Genomic DNA, 17,410 nt, shown 5'->3' with positions numbered 1-17,410 from the left:
GGTAGTCGCTAACAATTAAAAAGGGATTAGACGATTGTGTAAGGAACAAACCTCTTGAGACAAAGTCCCAAAAAGGGGTGTTTTCTTGGCGATGACTCTACAATTCGAACTAAACAGAATGCCTCCAAGGGGCGCAAGCACATGAGTACTGAAAAGAAATGTTTAAATCTAAACTAAAAAATTGAAATTACATATTCTCTGTTTAAGAGTGTTTGATTCGGGTTTTTTGCCTATGTCTTCTCTTCCTTTTATATTCCTTTGATAATTTTTTCGTGATCAACTGCTTAGAAACTGCTTGATTATCTTATAACTACCCACTTTCTTTATGGTGGCTATTGTGTCGTGGAACTGCCGTCTCTAACTACTGCCACTACTCTTTGTCGTTCAACCGTCTTCAACTGAACTCCTTGAATCGTGGAACGTGATAAGGTTACTTAATAACTGCTTCAATAACTGTACTTCTGGATAACCATGACATCTTATGTTTGCTAAGATCCTGGGCGATTCGAAGGTTTGGGCAAAAACAGGGTCATAGCTCTGGGCGACTGTAAGGCTCTTCATTCGCTCAGATTTTGGGCGTCTTGCAAACTTGGGCGATGGTGTTACCGTATTCGTGGGCCTCCACTGCATTCATTAGTAACCCTATTTGGGCCTTTATCTTGAATTTTCCAGTTGGGCTTCATTCTTTGGGTTATTTGATTTTGGGATTTCTTAATTGAGTTTCATTCCTTGAACTATTCGATTTGGATTGCACTTTTAGTGTGTCAATAGTATCAATGATAAATAACGCACATCCAATCTGCTACTGATTACGAATGACAATCTCAAATATGATATCATTGACAATCGTGTAGGATGCTTATTTGGTCCTTGTTCGGTTATAAGAGTATCTCCAAGAGACTTTTTAGACATGAGATGATCTCTATTTTAAAGAGTTAACCTTTAAAATTATATTTCAAAATACTATTTAATTTAATATTTTTAATTTAGAGACTCACTCTCTATAATTAAATATATTCAAAGTGTATCAATATTCAATGTAGGAAAATAATAAAATAATTTTAAGAAAACTAGTTAAAAAAAAGGAGAGAAAAATAATAAAAATTTTTTTTTAGTGAAATTAAGTGTTAAATATAAAGAAGTTATTGACGTACTTCAAAATTTTAACTCTCTAGAATTATAAATGATCTACAAATGATAAAATATGATTTTTAAAAATAGAGAGTCTCTTGGATACTAAAGAAGTACCTATTATTTATTCATTATTTTCTAATATTTCATCAATAATTTATTTTTTTATATTTTTATTTATGGATATGACAGTGAACATACTATCGCAAAAACAAGTAATCATCACTGTTATAGAACATAGATGGTTGATCATCCAGAATTATGAATAGCATTCTTCGTAAGAAAATGGAATTAATTGTTAGTGTTTGTGTGATAAAAAAAATTAAAATTTTATTATCTTTCAATTGATCAAATTTCAATTTTAGCCAAATATTTTACATGAAACAATTTTTTATTAACTTTCAATTACATATTACATCAATTATATATATATATAACTCGAAAAAAGTGACGAAATTAATGTTCTTATGCATATATGACATCGAAATTTCAACAAGACAAAAATAAGCTCACATTCATACTCATCCTCCCTCTATAAAAGTGAAACTCCAGTCTGTAAATAACTAAGAACTATAATTAAATTTAACAAATTCATTAACTAAAGTACGCATTAATTAATATATATTTGTTATGATTATGATACAAAAAAGAAAATTACGGCTAATTTTATGCACTATCAGACGCGGTTTTCCAGCTCCACTGATCGGAATTAGCCACCGACGAAACGCCGGTGGAGGAGCATTTCGCCACCGTTCTAACACTCTCTATCAACGCCTCCGTGCGAGCCTCCTGTGCTAAGATCTCCGATAACTGATCCGGGCTGATAACTAACCTCACTTTCCAAACTCCGGTGCTGTTATACCTCGGGAAAACCTCTGGTTCTGATGAAAATCTCTTGAACATACCTTGATTGTCGACCGACATCCTGTACGGCGGAGCTTCCGTGGATGAAACAGAACCGCCGCTTTTTTGTTGGATGATGGGAAGGAGATAATATAAATAACCTGCATGAAGCTCCTGGTTGTGAAGGAGTGGTGGTGATATTTGGTCCGGGCTGCGAAAAATGGCATGGCCGGGGAATTCGTTGGTGATGGACTCGGCCGTGATGGGGGCATAAAGCTCCATTATGCCGCCGTTTGATGTCACCACTTTCACCATTTCGTCAACCTCTGCAAACCCTTTAAACACACAGTTCCCCATTGATCGTCCGTCAGATAAAAGAGATTGCTAGGTTTGATTCAAATTGAATCCACGATTTTTCCCGAACAGAAGAAGAGCATATTAGTTGTCTTAGGTATGGGGGCGTCGGTGGGATGTTTCGTGAGGGGTGCTTAATATGCCCGAGATTTAATGTGGACCATTGGTAGATTAAAATCAAAGTAATGTGCATTAAAATTGATGGTCATTGGATAATAGACTGCCGTTGGATTTACTGATCAGAAATGGGATGAGTTTTATGATGAAAGTCAACGCAGATTGAAGAACAATGTAATGTAGAGGATCATTAGAGAGTAGTCAAAGGTTGTCATCAATGTGTCTGCTGCTTTCGGCCTGTACTTTTGATCAAATTTAGTGGGCATTCACTGTGTTTCGTTTTCCTATTTCTTTAATGAATTTGGTAGCAGCATCCTCAAACTTTTATAATCAGCGTACATAGGTCCCAAACTTTGTGTTTCAGCATAATGTTGGTTCCACTATTAAAAAGAAAAGGAAATGACAGAAAAAAAAAACAAAAATAAAATACCGAATTTGGCAACCAACCTTGTCGCTTCTGCCTCCTCCTCCTAGCACCGGCTCACCACCACAACCTTCTTTTATGCCGTCGCCAACAACATCCTCCCCCCATGATTGTCAGCACTCTCATTCTCTTTGAAATCTGCCTAACTCAAATTAAACAATCATTACTTCGATAACTAATTTTTGGAGTACTAATTACAATTGCTTAGGTACCTTAAAGTTTAGAATATATGTTTACTTTATCACGGCTCTACATTGTATGTGTAATATATACAAGGGTTGGAGGGAGGAGACGTGAGATAAACACTAATCATGTTGAAGGATGTGGTTGGAGTTGCAAGTGGGTACAATATTTCGGTTCTTGAATTTTATTTTCATTATCCCACTTTTAACATTCTTCCTTATTTTATATAATTTTCTTCCTTCGTTTTCTTACAAATTGAATTTAGTGAAGTAAGAAAAGTTGAAGTAAATAACTCTAAAAAGCCAAACCAGATGCTACACATAGATTATTTAAAATATATAATGACATTTTCATTAATGTGCGCGAACTCACACCAAGATTAAAAGTTTCAGGACTCAAAGGTAAAAGAAAAATTGATAGGGCATCCATGTGCTTATTTGCAAAGTTTGAGGATTGCAGTTCCAAATTTGAACTTTCTTTATTTTGCATTATGAATCCAAAATTACATATTCGAGGAAATAATAAAAGTAATTTACGGTGTCTTAGGTGTTTGTTACTTGTCTCAAAATAAATCAAAATTTTTTATGTACATTTATAAAAACATTGGGCTCACTGGTGCATGATTGGAACTGTTTATAATCTATAAAATTATAAATTAATTGAGTGTTTGTGAAATCCACGAAATGTGTAAATAAAAATTGATCAATTTACGAATATTGTATATAAATTAAACACTTTCCAAGCAAGCTTACCATACAATTCTAAGGCCAAATTCCATCTCATTAGTCAAAGTACGACTTAGGCCAACTAACTCGAAGAAGAGAGGGCTCCTACTTTTGCTTATGTCAACGTGACTAAAATTATTTTTGTTTGCTATTCGTTCGGATTTAGAGAATTGTAACTTGATATGAAGCTAGGAGTCTCTTATTCAAGCCGTGTGAACTTTTTCAAATCTAAAAAGTCTGAAAACATGGTACTCGAAAGCAACATGCGATAAAGAAAGCTATGAAAAAAAAAACAAAAAAAATTTGCTATGAGAAAAAGGGCACTTAATACGTCAGTGTAACAATGTTTCCAACTGTTAGCACAAATAAGATGGAAAGTGGGCACACCTTTTCTGACTTGGTTGAACTATTTCTAGTTTTACGAGGAAAGTGGGATTCAAAATTTCAATAATTATGTCTAGACAATCGTATGCCACATAAACAATTATATAGTTTAAATCAAGTACGTAAATTTTACTTGCTTCAATCTATTTGGAGTTTGAGTAATGCTATTCGTTGTAATTCATTGAGATAGTCGTCCTACGTGTATATATCAAATAACCACAAATTATGAGCAAGTCATGTGGGACGACTATCGTAATGAGCGATTGTAAGTAACATTATTTTTAAGTTTCTGTTAGGTCAAGGACCATTGAAATTTTATTTGTGCTGAATCAAATCTGGCAACTAGAATCCATAATTTATTTAAATTTCGTTGTAAAAGAAATCTTCAAAGTTTCAACCATCAAAATTTTGGTAAGGAAAAAATGTCATGGATTGAAGCCCATTGGTGCATAGCTAGGTACAATCTAAGAATTCTAGTGTCAAGTTGTGTCGATCTTATCCAATTCAATGTGGTGATAATCATCAGTTTACGCATCAAAGATAATTTATTCTATTCGCTATATTATGTCATACTTAATACACCACATGTATACTCGATGGCCACAAGCCCAAGTCAAGGTTTAATGGTGTCACTCGAAATGCGGAGTGGATGCTGTTAACAAAGTGATTAATTATGTAATGTTTTTTAAACTAGTGGCTACATAGGTCAAAAGAATAGTTTAAGGATCACTTTGAAGATTTGCTTGGATTTTAGTGGCCGTTCATGAAATTGACTAACCTTTATTTATTTATTTATTTATTTTAGTTTAACCTTGAAAATGTTGTTCAAAAATCTCCATTACTATGTCAAACAATCGTGTGACACATAAATGAACTCCATTCAACTTGTTTGAATCTATATCGAGCTTGTGTTGGGTCAAGTACTAACGAACAATTCACATTTAGGCCGATAAATAAAAAGCATCTCTCTTAATATAGTCTATTTGAGTTAATGATATTTTTTAAATCAAGAGAAAATCTTGGAGGATTCAACCGTCAAAATTTTGGTGGTTGAGAAGCTTTTGGAAAGAAAAGAAAGGTTTCAAACAATAAAACTTTCTGTACACTTTCACTTTCACTTTCACTTTCACACATACAATTTTTCTTTAAATTGGTCAATAATATTACCTATAACACGACTTATTCGCATGAGTTATCTTAACCCCTGGCCTTGTTAATCTATAATGTTGAATAAGTACATATAAGCAGTTTTCTAAAATACGCGTATATATTTCGCATATACTCGAATATGTTTGATGCGTTTTCGAAACGCCTCGCGTATAAGGTATACGTGTAATAATACAGTCAATCCATTTCGTTAACTGCACATGCACATTTAAACGTTAAAATGTTCGCGCATGTGTTTTAAACATTGGTCAACATAGCCTAGTAAACCCCAACCAATTTTTATAACTTAAAAAAAGAAAAGGCAAATTGAGCCCAACAAATATCAAATTAATCCAAATCATGCAAACTCATGAATTATGTGCAATAATCTATAGGGTTTTGATGTTTAAAGAATGAAACAAAATTTTCGTGAAGTTGCAAACTATTTACGCCGAGCCCAATCCTCCTCCTCCTTCAAATTTTCTCTAGTTTTACTAGCAATGAATAATCTTAAATTTTTTATAGTTGTGAGATGACGATGAGGTTAATAGATATCCTACTATCTACAAGAGGTAATAGAAATTCTTAAATTGAAATAAGAGAATCCGATGAAGATGATTTTATGCTCCTATTTGGTTAATATTTTTATTTGAGTCAAAGTCAAACAATCAATATTAACCATATTTTTCATAGGTCCCATTACTTTTTAATCACATATTTCAAAAATTTCTATCAAAATCTACTAAAAATCTAATTTTAATCCCCATCAAACACCCTCTATGTAGGATGACATGGAAGAAAACTTGGATAAAGAGGAATTTGAATTAAAATCGGATTAAGAGTTACAAAATGTTTAGGATTTTTTAAGTCGATATCTGTGTCTAATCTAATTGAAAGAATTGATTACCAAGTAATTGTAGTATTTATGATTTTGAGCATTATATTTTTTGTTAAAAAATTGAATAAGATTTATAAAGTTCAAGTAATTGTAATCTTTGTTACTTTGAGCAAACAAGGATGAAATTTCAGTGATTGTCTTTTACTGATCTCATCTTTTATGGAATTGATCCCCTTTGACTGTACAAGAATATGTGGAGCTGAGCAAGTCTAGAAGCACAGGAGAACGTTCTTTTGTTGATATTATTACCAGTATTATATATACTAAAAATTGGAAAACTCATAAATAATGCATGTACTTTTCATAGACACACACTCTTATAATGCTTGATGTTCGATCGAATCGTATTGCTACTCATTACACATTGAACCTTGCATATAAGTCACATGTACCCATCCAAAAGGTGAATGGATTGGCACAGTTCAAGAGTTTTTCTGTCAGTTCTTTCTATGAACACACACACATATATATTTATTCATATTGAAATGAAAAGAAATATAACTTTAGAAAGGAGAGCCATTTGACATAACTAATGTGGAGACCGGCATGTCTTGGCTTGCTTTGTTTGGAGAAGTTACGTATGCAAAGGCGTGTCCTGAATTCTCAACTTTTGCACGTCATCTCTATCATATACGTAACGCTTTGTAGTTATCAAATTCATAACTGCCTGATCTAAGCAACCTTTATGAGTTGCATGAAACATGTTGCCTGTATTGGACAACTTTGGTTAGGAATTGTACATAATTTTGGATTTTATTCCCAGTTTCAACTAAAAATTAGCTTAATTGAAGCCTTTAAACAATGTACTCCGATAAACTAAAAAGTAATTAGAGTTTGAATTGAAGCTAAATAGTATTTTAACTAAACATTGAATTTACATAATGAATTATAATTTTTAATATTACATTTTTAGCATTTATTTATTATTATTATTATTTCGATTCACATATCATCTCATGTAATGTGATATCACATTTTCCATTTTCTGTTACCTTTTTTGTACAATTTAGTCTATATTTGGCTAATGTTTATATACATTTTATACAGGGTCAAATAATTTTTATCGACACATCTAGCGGTACCACAATATTATCCACATTTCCACTGCTCATTTGAATAATATTATTTAGTATCACTGGAGTCAATCTAGATGACACTAATGAAATATTAAATGAAAGATACGATTAAATGAATTATTTAATTCTACCTTTCATTAATTCTATCACATAATACCATAGTATTATCTAATACTTATTTTAATCTATTCATAATTTAAACGGATTATAAAAACGGTCCAAACATTCTTTTAGATTCTAACACAAGTGTGCAACTTGAGTTCTTTTTAAGTGTTGCTTACGGAAGTCACCATCTTTTGCTTTAATTAGTTTAATATTATGTCAAAATGATATTAAATAGCTGGGGCTAAATCATCTTGGTGGGAGGTATTCAATATTTATTGCGGGAGGGAAAGCATAGGTAGCTCTCCAAGTTTAAATCACATTAATTATATATGTTGAATGCTTGCCGGCCACTGAGAGAGATTGAGAGATAGAACACAATAATGGGGAATTGGTGTGGGAAGAAACTAGTCGTGCACCCGTTCGCCGATCCTGAGCAGTCAGGGAGTACTGTTTTGAGAGTGAAGGTCAAGATGAGAGTGAAGGAATTACAGGAATTGATAGAGAAGGTAGAAAAGAAAGGGAAAGGAATTGATGCGGATACTAATTTAGGACGTTTGATCTTGCGAGAATGCCTAGATGGTCGACTCCAAGCTTGTGTGACACCTGCTACTGAGGTCAAATACATCAACCAAACATCTCTGCCTACTATAAAGGAATGATGAAGTTCGTCTTTTTATTTGTTTCAGTTTTGCCAAAATGGTCAAAACTAAGTGAGTATTTGTTTTAAACTAAGAAAAACATGTATAAGTTGAGATTTACTGTCCTCAACTTTCTATTGTCCCAATACTTTTTTGACACCTCGATACATTAAACAAATGTATTAGTGTTTTCCAATTTATTAAGTAAAGGAAATATGTCGAGATATCGAAAATGTATCAAAGAGATAATAATTCAGAACGGGTAGATTTGAACTCAATATACATACGCATGGTTACGTTTTTACTTTCTCAATTAAACGTCTACTATGGGAGAAAAGTTTAATTTGTTCATCTCTCTTTTGTTAGTTCTTTTTGTGTGCGTGTGTGTGTGTGGGGCGGGGGGGGGGGGGGGNTAGGGGTGGGGGCCGCATTTGAGAATTTCTAAATTCACAAGGGCTCGCGTGCATTGTGAGAGGAGGGTACAACTTTCGATAACTCCCATTCGGTACAAATGAAATTTTCCATCAATTTAAAGCATATCCTTGAGAGCCTCCGTATGATTAAAGAGCATCTTTAAATTGACATACTAATATTTCGATAAACTCTTATTTTCAATTCTTTATTTTGCTTTTTTCAAAAATCATTTATTTTTTCGGATAATATATTGATTTAGATGTCAAGAAGTAAAATAGTTAGATATAAATAATCAAATAAGTGAAGAGTCAAACTCACTATCCATTTTAATATAATAAAGAGTCTGAAATTCAAAGATCAACTTTTTAAAATAGAGAGCATTTTATATTTAAAAAATTATTATAGACAAGTTCAATTGCTTGATGGGTCCAATATTTGGAGGTTTATGAATCAAAGAAGGCTTTAATTGTTTTTCTTAAAATTTATTTAAATTAGTTTGACAAAAGAATTGCACTTAGATTAATTTTTGATTTTAGATAATAGATTTATTTTATCTTATATAGTACAAAAAATTAATAAATAGATAATTCAAAGTCGTAATAACACCACTATGCTCCCTCATCAATTTTTTTTTTCTATTTACTATATTAATGTCATAATGAACACCACATATACTCAACGGCCATTAGTCCAAGTCAAGGTTTAATAGTGTCACATCGAATTTGGAATGGACATCGGTAACAGTATGTAATATTATTAAATTAGTGGCTAATTAGGTCAAAAGAATAGTTTAAGGATCAATTAAAAGATTTGCTTGAACTTCTGTGGTCGTTCATGAATGATGAAATCGACTCACATTTTTTTATTTTATTTTTTAGTTTAAGCTTTAAAATGTTATTCAATAATATCAATTATTATGTCAATTGTGTGACACAGAACGAGAGTAAATATGTCAAAACCAACTTCGTACAATTCACTTGTTTGACTCAATCTCGAAATTGTATTGGGTCAAGTTACAACGTAAAATTCACATTTAGACCAGCAAATAAAAAGCATTTTCTCAATATAGCCGGTTTTAGTTAACGATTTTTCTTTCTTTTTAAATCAAGTAAAAATCTCGAAAGATTCAACCGTCAAAACTTTTGTGGTTGAGATGAAACTCTTACACTTTCACTTTCATTACATATACAAATTTTCTTTAAATCGATCAATAATGTCCCCTATAACACGATTTTTCATATGATAATCATATGGACCCGACCCATAGGTGAATGGATTGGCACAGTTCAATAGTTTTAATTTCTATCAAGTTCTTTCTTGTACATATAGCACTTATTTGAGCTCTATTTTCTAAAAATTCATTTTTTTTTCCGGATTTATATTTTTCCAAACTCATTTTCATCCACATACTCTCCAATAAAATAGTTATACATGTAAACTCGAAATTTTCCCTACTTTTTTACTGCATTCTCCAAAAAAAATAAATTATTACAAGATCCATATATAAATCGCTGTATATGTATTCAAAAGCATCATCTCATATATAAATTCTCGAGGTGCCGAAATCTAGCTTTCAACTTCTGTCCCAAGTGTAGACTCAGAGTGCTCTATGTAATCAGACTGGAACATCTGTTATCGTGAAATATGGAAGAAATAGATTATGCAATGTTATGGAGAACTGCATGTCTTGGCTTGCTTTGTTTGGTGAAGTTACTTGAGCAAAGGCGTGTTTAATTTGCTCCTGAATTCTGAAATTTTGCCATCTCTATCATGTACGTAACACCTTTTCAGTATCGAATTCACAACTGCTTGATCTAAGCCTTTATGTGTTGCATGCAACATGTTGCCGGTTTTGGACAACTTCGGTTAAGAATTGTATAAAATTTTGGGCTTCGTTACCTATATATGTATACAACCTTTATATATATAACTAATTATATCACGTAGCATCACCTAAACTGACATTGTAGCGCTAATGATGCTGGATAATATTATTTACAACTTATTTTAATATATTCATAATTTAGACAGCTTATAAACTCTGCCCAAACATCCATTTCGATTCCAACACAAGTGTGCAACTTGAGTTCTTTTAAAGTGTTGCTTACACATGTTGCCATCTTTTGCTTTAAATAGTTTGGTATTATGTCAAAATGACATTAAATAGCTCGGACGAAGTCATCTTGATGGGAGGTCTTCTATATTTATTGCAGGCGTACGTAGTTCCACACATTTATTCTAAAAAAAAGATCAACACGCAGCCAGTTCATGTAAATCACAGAATATATTTTGAATTCCTGGCGGCCACGGAGAAAGATCAAGAGATAGAACACAATAATGGGGAATTGGTTTGGGAAGAAACAAGTTGTGTGTTAAGATTTTGGGTCCATCTTAATAAGGTCAACCTTAGTAAGAGGAGTAATTCAAGATTTTTTTTAAGTTTATCAATATTTCGGTATTTAACCGATGTTGGATTTATTCCTTTAACATGCCCCTACAAGATGGTGGCTCTTTTTGAGCAGACCAATTTTGAAATCCGTGTATTCATTTTTGAGACTTAATCGGATCGAATAACTCGTTGGAGCTTATTGAGCTCTGATACCATGTTAAGTACCATATTAAGATTTTGGGTCCATCTTAATAAGGTCAACCTTGTTAAGAGGAGTGACCCAAAATTTATTTAAGTTGGTCAATATTTCGGTATTTAACCGATGTGGGATTTATTCCCTTAACATGCCCCCGCAAGATGGTGACTCTTTTTTAGCAGACTAATCTTAAAATTTGTGTGCTCATTTTTTAGACTTAATCGGATCGAATAGCTCGTTGGAGTTTATTGAGCTCTGATACTATATTAAGATTTTGGATCCATTTTAATAAGGTCAACCTTATTAAGGGGAGTTGTCCAAGATCTATTTAAGTTGGTCAATATTTCAATATTTAATCGATATAAGATTTATTCCCTTAACATGTCCCCGCAAGATGGTGGCTCTTTTTTAGCAGACCAATTTTGAAATCCGTATGCTCATTTTTTAGACTTAATCGAATCGAATAATTCGTTAGAGCTTATTAGGCTCTGATACCATGTTAAGATTTGAGGTCTATCTTAATAAGGTCAACATTTTTAAGATGAGTGGCTCAAGATCTATTTAAGTTGGTCAATTTTTCGGTATTTAACCGATGTGAGATTTATTCCCTTAACATGCTCCCGCAAGATGGTGGCTCCTTTTGAGCAGACCAATCTTGAAATTCATGTGCTCATTTTTCGAGATTTAATCGGATTGAATAGCTCGTTGGAGCTTATTCGGCTCTGATACCATGTTAAGATTTGGGGTCCATCTTAATAAGGTCAACCTTATTAAGAGGAGTAACTCAAGATCTTTTTAAGTTTATCAATATTTCGGTATTTAACCGATGTGAGATTTATTCCCTTAACATTGTGCACCTGTTCGCCGATCCTGAGCAGTCAAGGAACAGAAGTATTTTGAGAGTGAAGGTCAAGATGAGAGTGAAGGAGTTACAGGAATTGATGGAGCAAGTGTAAAAGGAGGGGAAAGGAATTGATGTGGATACGAAGTTGGGATGTTTGATTATACGAGAATGCCTAGATGGTCGACTCCAAGCTCGTGTGACACCTTCTGCCGAGGTCAAATGCATAAAACAAAAAAATCTTCCTATTATAAAGGAATGATGAAGTTAGTCTTTTTATTTGTTTAAGTTTAGCCAACAGGTTCAAAAATAAATGTGTAATTGTTTTAAATTCAAGTATCTTAGCAAACATACATAAGTTGAGATTTAGTGTCCCACACTTTCTATCATCCCAATTCTTCTTTGATAACTCAGTACATTAGAAAAATATGTTAGTGTTTGCCTATTTTCTAAGTAAATAAGATGTGCCAAGATATCGAAAATGTGTCAAAGAGACAATAATCCGAAACAATAGATCTGAAGTCAATATACATACGTGAGTTTGTGTTTTCACTCTCTCAATTAAACGGTTAAGTTTTTTTGGAGAAGAGGAAAGTCAACTTGTTCGTCTCTCTTATTAGTTCTTCGTGCGTTGGTGTTTTTGGCCCAGAAGAATGGTACGACGCTATTAGACTATTAGTTGTGAACTTTCGAAGCCACAAAATCAAAGCAAAGTTCCAAATGGAACAAGAAAATTGGGTGGCGGAGTGATTAAATTTGATTGGTGTAGTAGCTAATTAAAATATTTATTTGAAAAATTTTCATAAACGTCATTGAATTTGAAAATGCACAAAAAAGTTTCACTTGCACCAAATTCTTCCAAAAATGTCACTTTTTTGCAGCAAAATGTTCATATTACCCTTTGTGACACCTTCTAAAAGCATTTAATGCTTGATTTGAATACCATGAATGTTGTGATGTGATGATTTGTTTTGCATATTATATAATTATTGAGATATGATTATTATATAGATAATATACATTTTGGTAAAAAAAAAAAAAAAGATTTTGAAATGTGAAAAAAGCACATAAGTTCTCACCATTCACAAATCATACCTTTTTATTCATCCTCTTCATTTCATCATCAACAAGTGAAAGCTATTGATTGATCATCTATTTTCAAATGTTAGCTATTAGAAATTGTTTATATTTTCATCTTATAATTTACTATTTCAAATGTTGAATACAAGATAATCATATTTATTTGAAACTTTTGAAACTTTTATTCATTGATATGTTTGATTTTTGATATATTTTGGAAGGAAAAATATACCAACGTCCTCTAAAAAATATGATGGATTTCATATTTAATGAAGTATTGAATTATTCTTTATATATTTTTGGGAAGATATTGTGATGTTATAGTTGAGAATTGATTATCACCGTTAATGTTTTCAATAATTTCTTTCCAAGAATGAAACACATGTTTTTCAAGCTTCCTTGAAAATTATAGCAGTTCAACTGTCGAACGATATTTTCGAAACCGTCGGGTTAAACATTTGAACTGTCGAACTCGACATTTATAAACTGTCGTGATAGACAATTTAACCGTCGACTTCGACACTTGAAAACTATTGACACCTTTTCTTTCCCTTTTGGTATTACATGGATCTAAATATTCGAAAGCTTCAATTTGATGGTATTAAATGTCGACATATGAAATGTACAAAGTTCTCACATTTTCAATCCCAATATTTCAGGTATTAGTCATTATTTGAGATTCAACATGTCGTATGGGGGAAAGTTTGTTTACCTGGATGACGAATGGAAGTGGAGACGAGACAAAATCACTTCCATTTTAGCGTCAAGAAGTATTACTGTAGCCAAACGGTTGAAGGACAAACTTGGTATTGTTGAGTCCCGCACTGAAATTGAATTGAAGTTCAAAGTCCCAAATTTGAATATACCTCAGGCTGAAATCGCACTCTGCATTAATATTTTGGAAATCGAGCTCCCGAGTAATGACATGGGTAGGGATGCAAACTATGCAAAAAATTTGTTCGACTCAAAAGATGTGCCCCAAAACATACAACATAATGAGCTCAATCATCAGTACAGTGTGTTGAACAATAATATACCCAAACCTCCAATTGTTGATATCGAGGTGGAAGCATTAAATGAGAACTTAGATAACCCGTTACATGGTATAGAGTGTGCTAATATTGCTGACATTGTTGAGCAAATGCCATCAAATTCCATATATTCAGACAGATACGATTGGATTATAGCTGTGAATACTTCTGTTCTCACCAAAAAGCAAATATTCTATAGCAAGAAAGAGTTGTACTCGAAGATTCGTGTACTTGCTTTGCAAGATAAGTTCCAATTTCAGGTCAATCATGAAAATATTAACCGTTGTATGTGTGGATGATAATTGCAAGTGGATGCTACGTGTTTCGACTGCTAAGCAATCTACAATCTTCATTATCCATAAATTCAATGTGCACACATGTTTTGTTGATTTTCGTCATAACGCACATCAGCATGCCACTAGTTTTGTAATTGTTGAGCACATTTTGGGAAAATTGGATAATCTATACCAATCGTATGATTTTACTACTATTGCATGTGACATGAAACGTGAGTTCGGTGTGAAAATCATTTATAGCAAAGTACGTCGGAGGAAGGTGGCTACTTTACATATGTTACATGGTACATCGGGGGACAAATTTCAGAAACTCTCTTCATACTGTCACGTCCTAGGAGAAAGTAATTTGGGACAGTAACTCACGTCGAAATTGATTCCCTTAATATGTTTAATTACGTCTTCCTAACTTTTGGTGCAAGTATTCGTGATTACATTCAGTACTTGATGTCCGTTATTTGTGTTGACAATAGACACTTGAAATGTCCATACAGAGGTACACTTCTACTGGCAACTGCCCAATATGTCAACAAACAAATTTATCTCTTAGTATGGAGAATTGTGGATGTCGAAACAAATAAATCTTGAATGTGGCTTATGTCAAACATGAAAGACCTTATAGGAGACTCGAAAAAACTCATATTTGTTTCAAATAGGAAAAACAGTATTTAGAAAGTAATTAATTAGTTATTTTCGTTGTCTCACAATAGTTGTTGTCTCTGGCATATGGAAAAGAACTTAATATAGCGGTACAACAACGCAAACACAATATTTCTATTCAGACGAGCTGCAAAACTTATCAGGTCAATGAGTTCGAAAGACTCATGGGACAAATTCATAGGGTGAACGAAAGATCGTACGGGTACTTGAAGCAAGTAATTTTTTCTTTTTGGTCATGAGCACTACTTTTTGGCTATCAGTACAACATTATGATGAATAACACAGAATTTTTGAACTCGATGTTAAGACAAGCTCATTTGTTACCGATCACCTACTTAGTCGAACACATTCGTGTACTATGTAGAAGTGGTTTTTCGAATATAGAACAAATGTGACCGAATATAGTACCATATTGTCGTCGATAATGAGAACGAGTTAGAAGATGACATTCGAATCTGGTGGTAGGCTTCGAGCTCATGTGTTGACAAGAATATCCAACGACATAGAGATATTAGACTTTTTCAAAGACACTTGCACATGTTGTGAGTTCCAACTAAATCGTATGCAATGTTTTCATGTGACTTGTGCCGCTTGCTTCATAGGGAAGTCTTTGTACGACCTATGCTCCTCTTATTACACATCTGAATACTGAGGGTGCTTATAGCGAAGCAATGTATCCTACATCGCGGGAAGTGGATTGGGTTGTTCAGAACTTTAATTAGGTGTTCTTTTGTTTTGTCACCCATTGTATGTCGTCCTCTAGGTAGGCCACTGACACGATGTAAGCGATCTAGATACGAGTCCGCCACACACGTTAGGAAATACACTCATTGTGGTCGAGTGGGTCATAACTGAAGCACATGTTCAAACCCTAATGTAACACAAGTTTTTTAAATAGGCGCTAGATGTCGTTGTTGACGTTGTATGTTCAATGTTCCCCTATTATGTTATACATTATCAAGTTATATGATCATTTTCTGTCATTATTGTTTGCAGACCTTATTGGCTATTGCTCCTTGTGTTGACATATACATTACGGATCCTTACAGCATCCCCCTAGTTAAACACCACATCGACCCCACCGGTTTGTGACTACGTCGCTGTAGTCGCAACTTAGTCCAAGTTGGGAAAATGAACAGTGGAAATGACTCTTCTACCATTGCGAGGGTTAACATCGTCATCGTCCGACGAAATGTAGATCGAAACTAATGGGAACTAACCCGAAACTGGAAGAGGCTCCTCCAGGTTGAACGGTTCGTTGCTTCCCGTGATGAACCTATGAGAATGATACAATGCAATAGGAATTTAAGTATGTATATAAGTAGTTTCAAGTCTCACAATGCTCATGAAGTGTTTATGTGTGACTCGGAATAAGGTGATGCCTTGCTATTTATAATAAACTTTAAGAGGAGAAAAAATTATGATCATTTACTACCTAATCACTAAGTCCAATCCATCTACATTTGAAAGACAATTGGAGTAATGCTTCTTCTAGCTTAAGATTACATTTATAAACTACCACTTATGGTATATTATTAGCAAAATGTGACTTTGCAATGATGTGCACAATTTATCTTCAACTTTCCTGCAACTCTCTTAACTAATTTTATAACTTAATGGATTTGAATGGTTGTCATGCCTTTGTCATATTAAAATGTCTCATAATCACAATTAAATCATGAAAGGCGAACGAACTCTTTCGTTGAACTGCATTGAAGGAACTTATACATCACGAGATGATACAATCACTAGTGAGATGCACGTGCCATAATTGACTACGCCCTACTGTACATAATCATTCATTAGTTGCAATTACCATGAATCAGTCATTAACTCATGACACACCTGCGGACATTCACTTCTCGCATTACAACATGTGAACAAAGGAAAAGACAACCAGCTGGAACAAAATGGAAAACATTGCCAACATTTGACCATATCATGAATAGAGCAATTTTATATAGAGTATCCAACGGCCCTACATTCACAATCAAGTTTTTTTTTTTTTTTGACAATCTGCTTCACTCCCAAGTATCAATGTCACATAAATTTCACCAACAGTCGAAAAGATTATACATCCATGCAACATTAAAAGTTACTTCCATGCACCTCCCGAAACAGCATGAAAACAAATATAATGCAGGCTCTGTTGCACGGTTTGTAAATGTTTACTTCCTGAAATAGTGCAATGGATTGCTTTTGCCTACTAGTCCTTCTATAAATGTAGGCAGCAACACACCTCGTCTAAAGATTTCTATGTTTGTGAATCTACTGAAGTCCACATAAATAGCATAAATTATCCCCAAGAGTAAGGAACCACAAAGCCATGTAGAAATGCAATACAATTCATCTTTTTCGTCATACGTAAGGCCAATCTCATATTAACTCACGAAAGTCCGTTGATTAATGCAATCTGTCATGCATCCTCCTTCACCACATACATTTGCATAAGAGCTTCGTTCACCTCCTCGTAATGTAGCTC

At 33.5% G+C, this 17,410-nt stretch overlaps 1 protein-coding gene across 1 annotated transcript; it reads right to left on the bottom strand.

Annotated features, from left to right (window-relative positions):
• Positions 1 to 1,797: 1,797 nt before the first annotated feature.
• On the bottom strand, positions 1,798 to 2,331 carry LOC111392785. The gene has a single exon (XM_023018183.1). It carries the CDS (start codon positions 2,329 to 2,331, stop codon positions 1,798 to 1,800), a length of 534 nt encoding a protein of 177 aa, XP_022873951.1.
• Between the last annotated feature and the right edge of the window lie 15,079 nt (positions 2,332 to 17,410).

The sequence above is a fragment of the Olea europaea genome, unplaced genomic scaffold (genome assembly GCF_002742605.1).
Source record: "Olea europaea var. sylvestris unplaced genomic scaffold, O_europaea_v1 scaffold978, whole genome shotgun sequence".
In the NCBI taxonomy this organism is placed as follows: domain Eukaryota; kingdom Viridiplantae; phylum Streptophyta; class Magnoliopsida; order Lamiales; family Oleaceae; genus Olea; species Olea europaea.
This window is presented reverse-complemented; position numbering and strand designations above follow the sequence as displayed.

Bases quoted from the DNA above. Each gene is read 5' to 3' on its own strand.
- LOC111392785 (XM_023018183.1), bottom strand. From the start codon at position 2,331: ATGGGGAACTGTGTGTTTAAAGGGTTTGCAGAGGTTGACGAAATGGTG.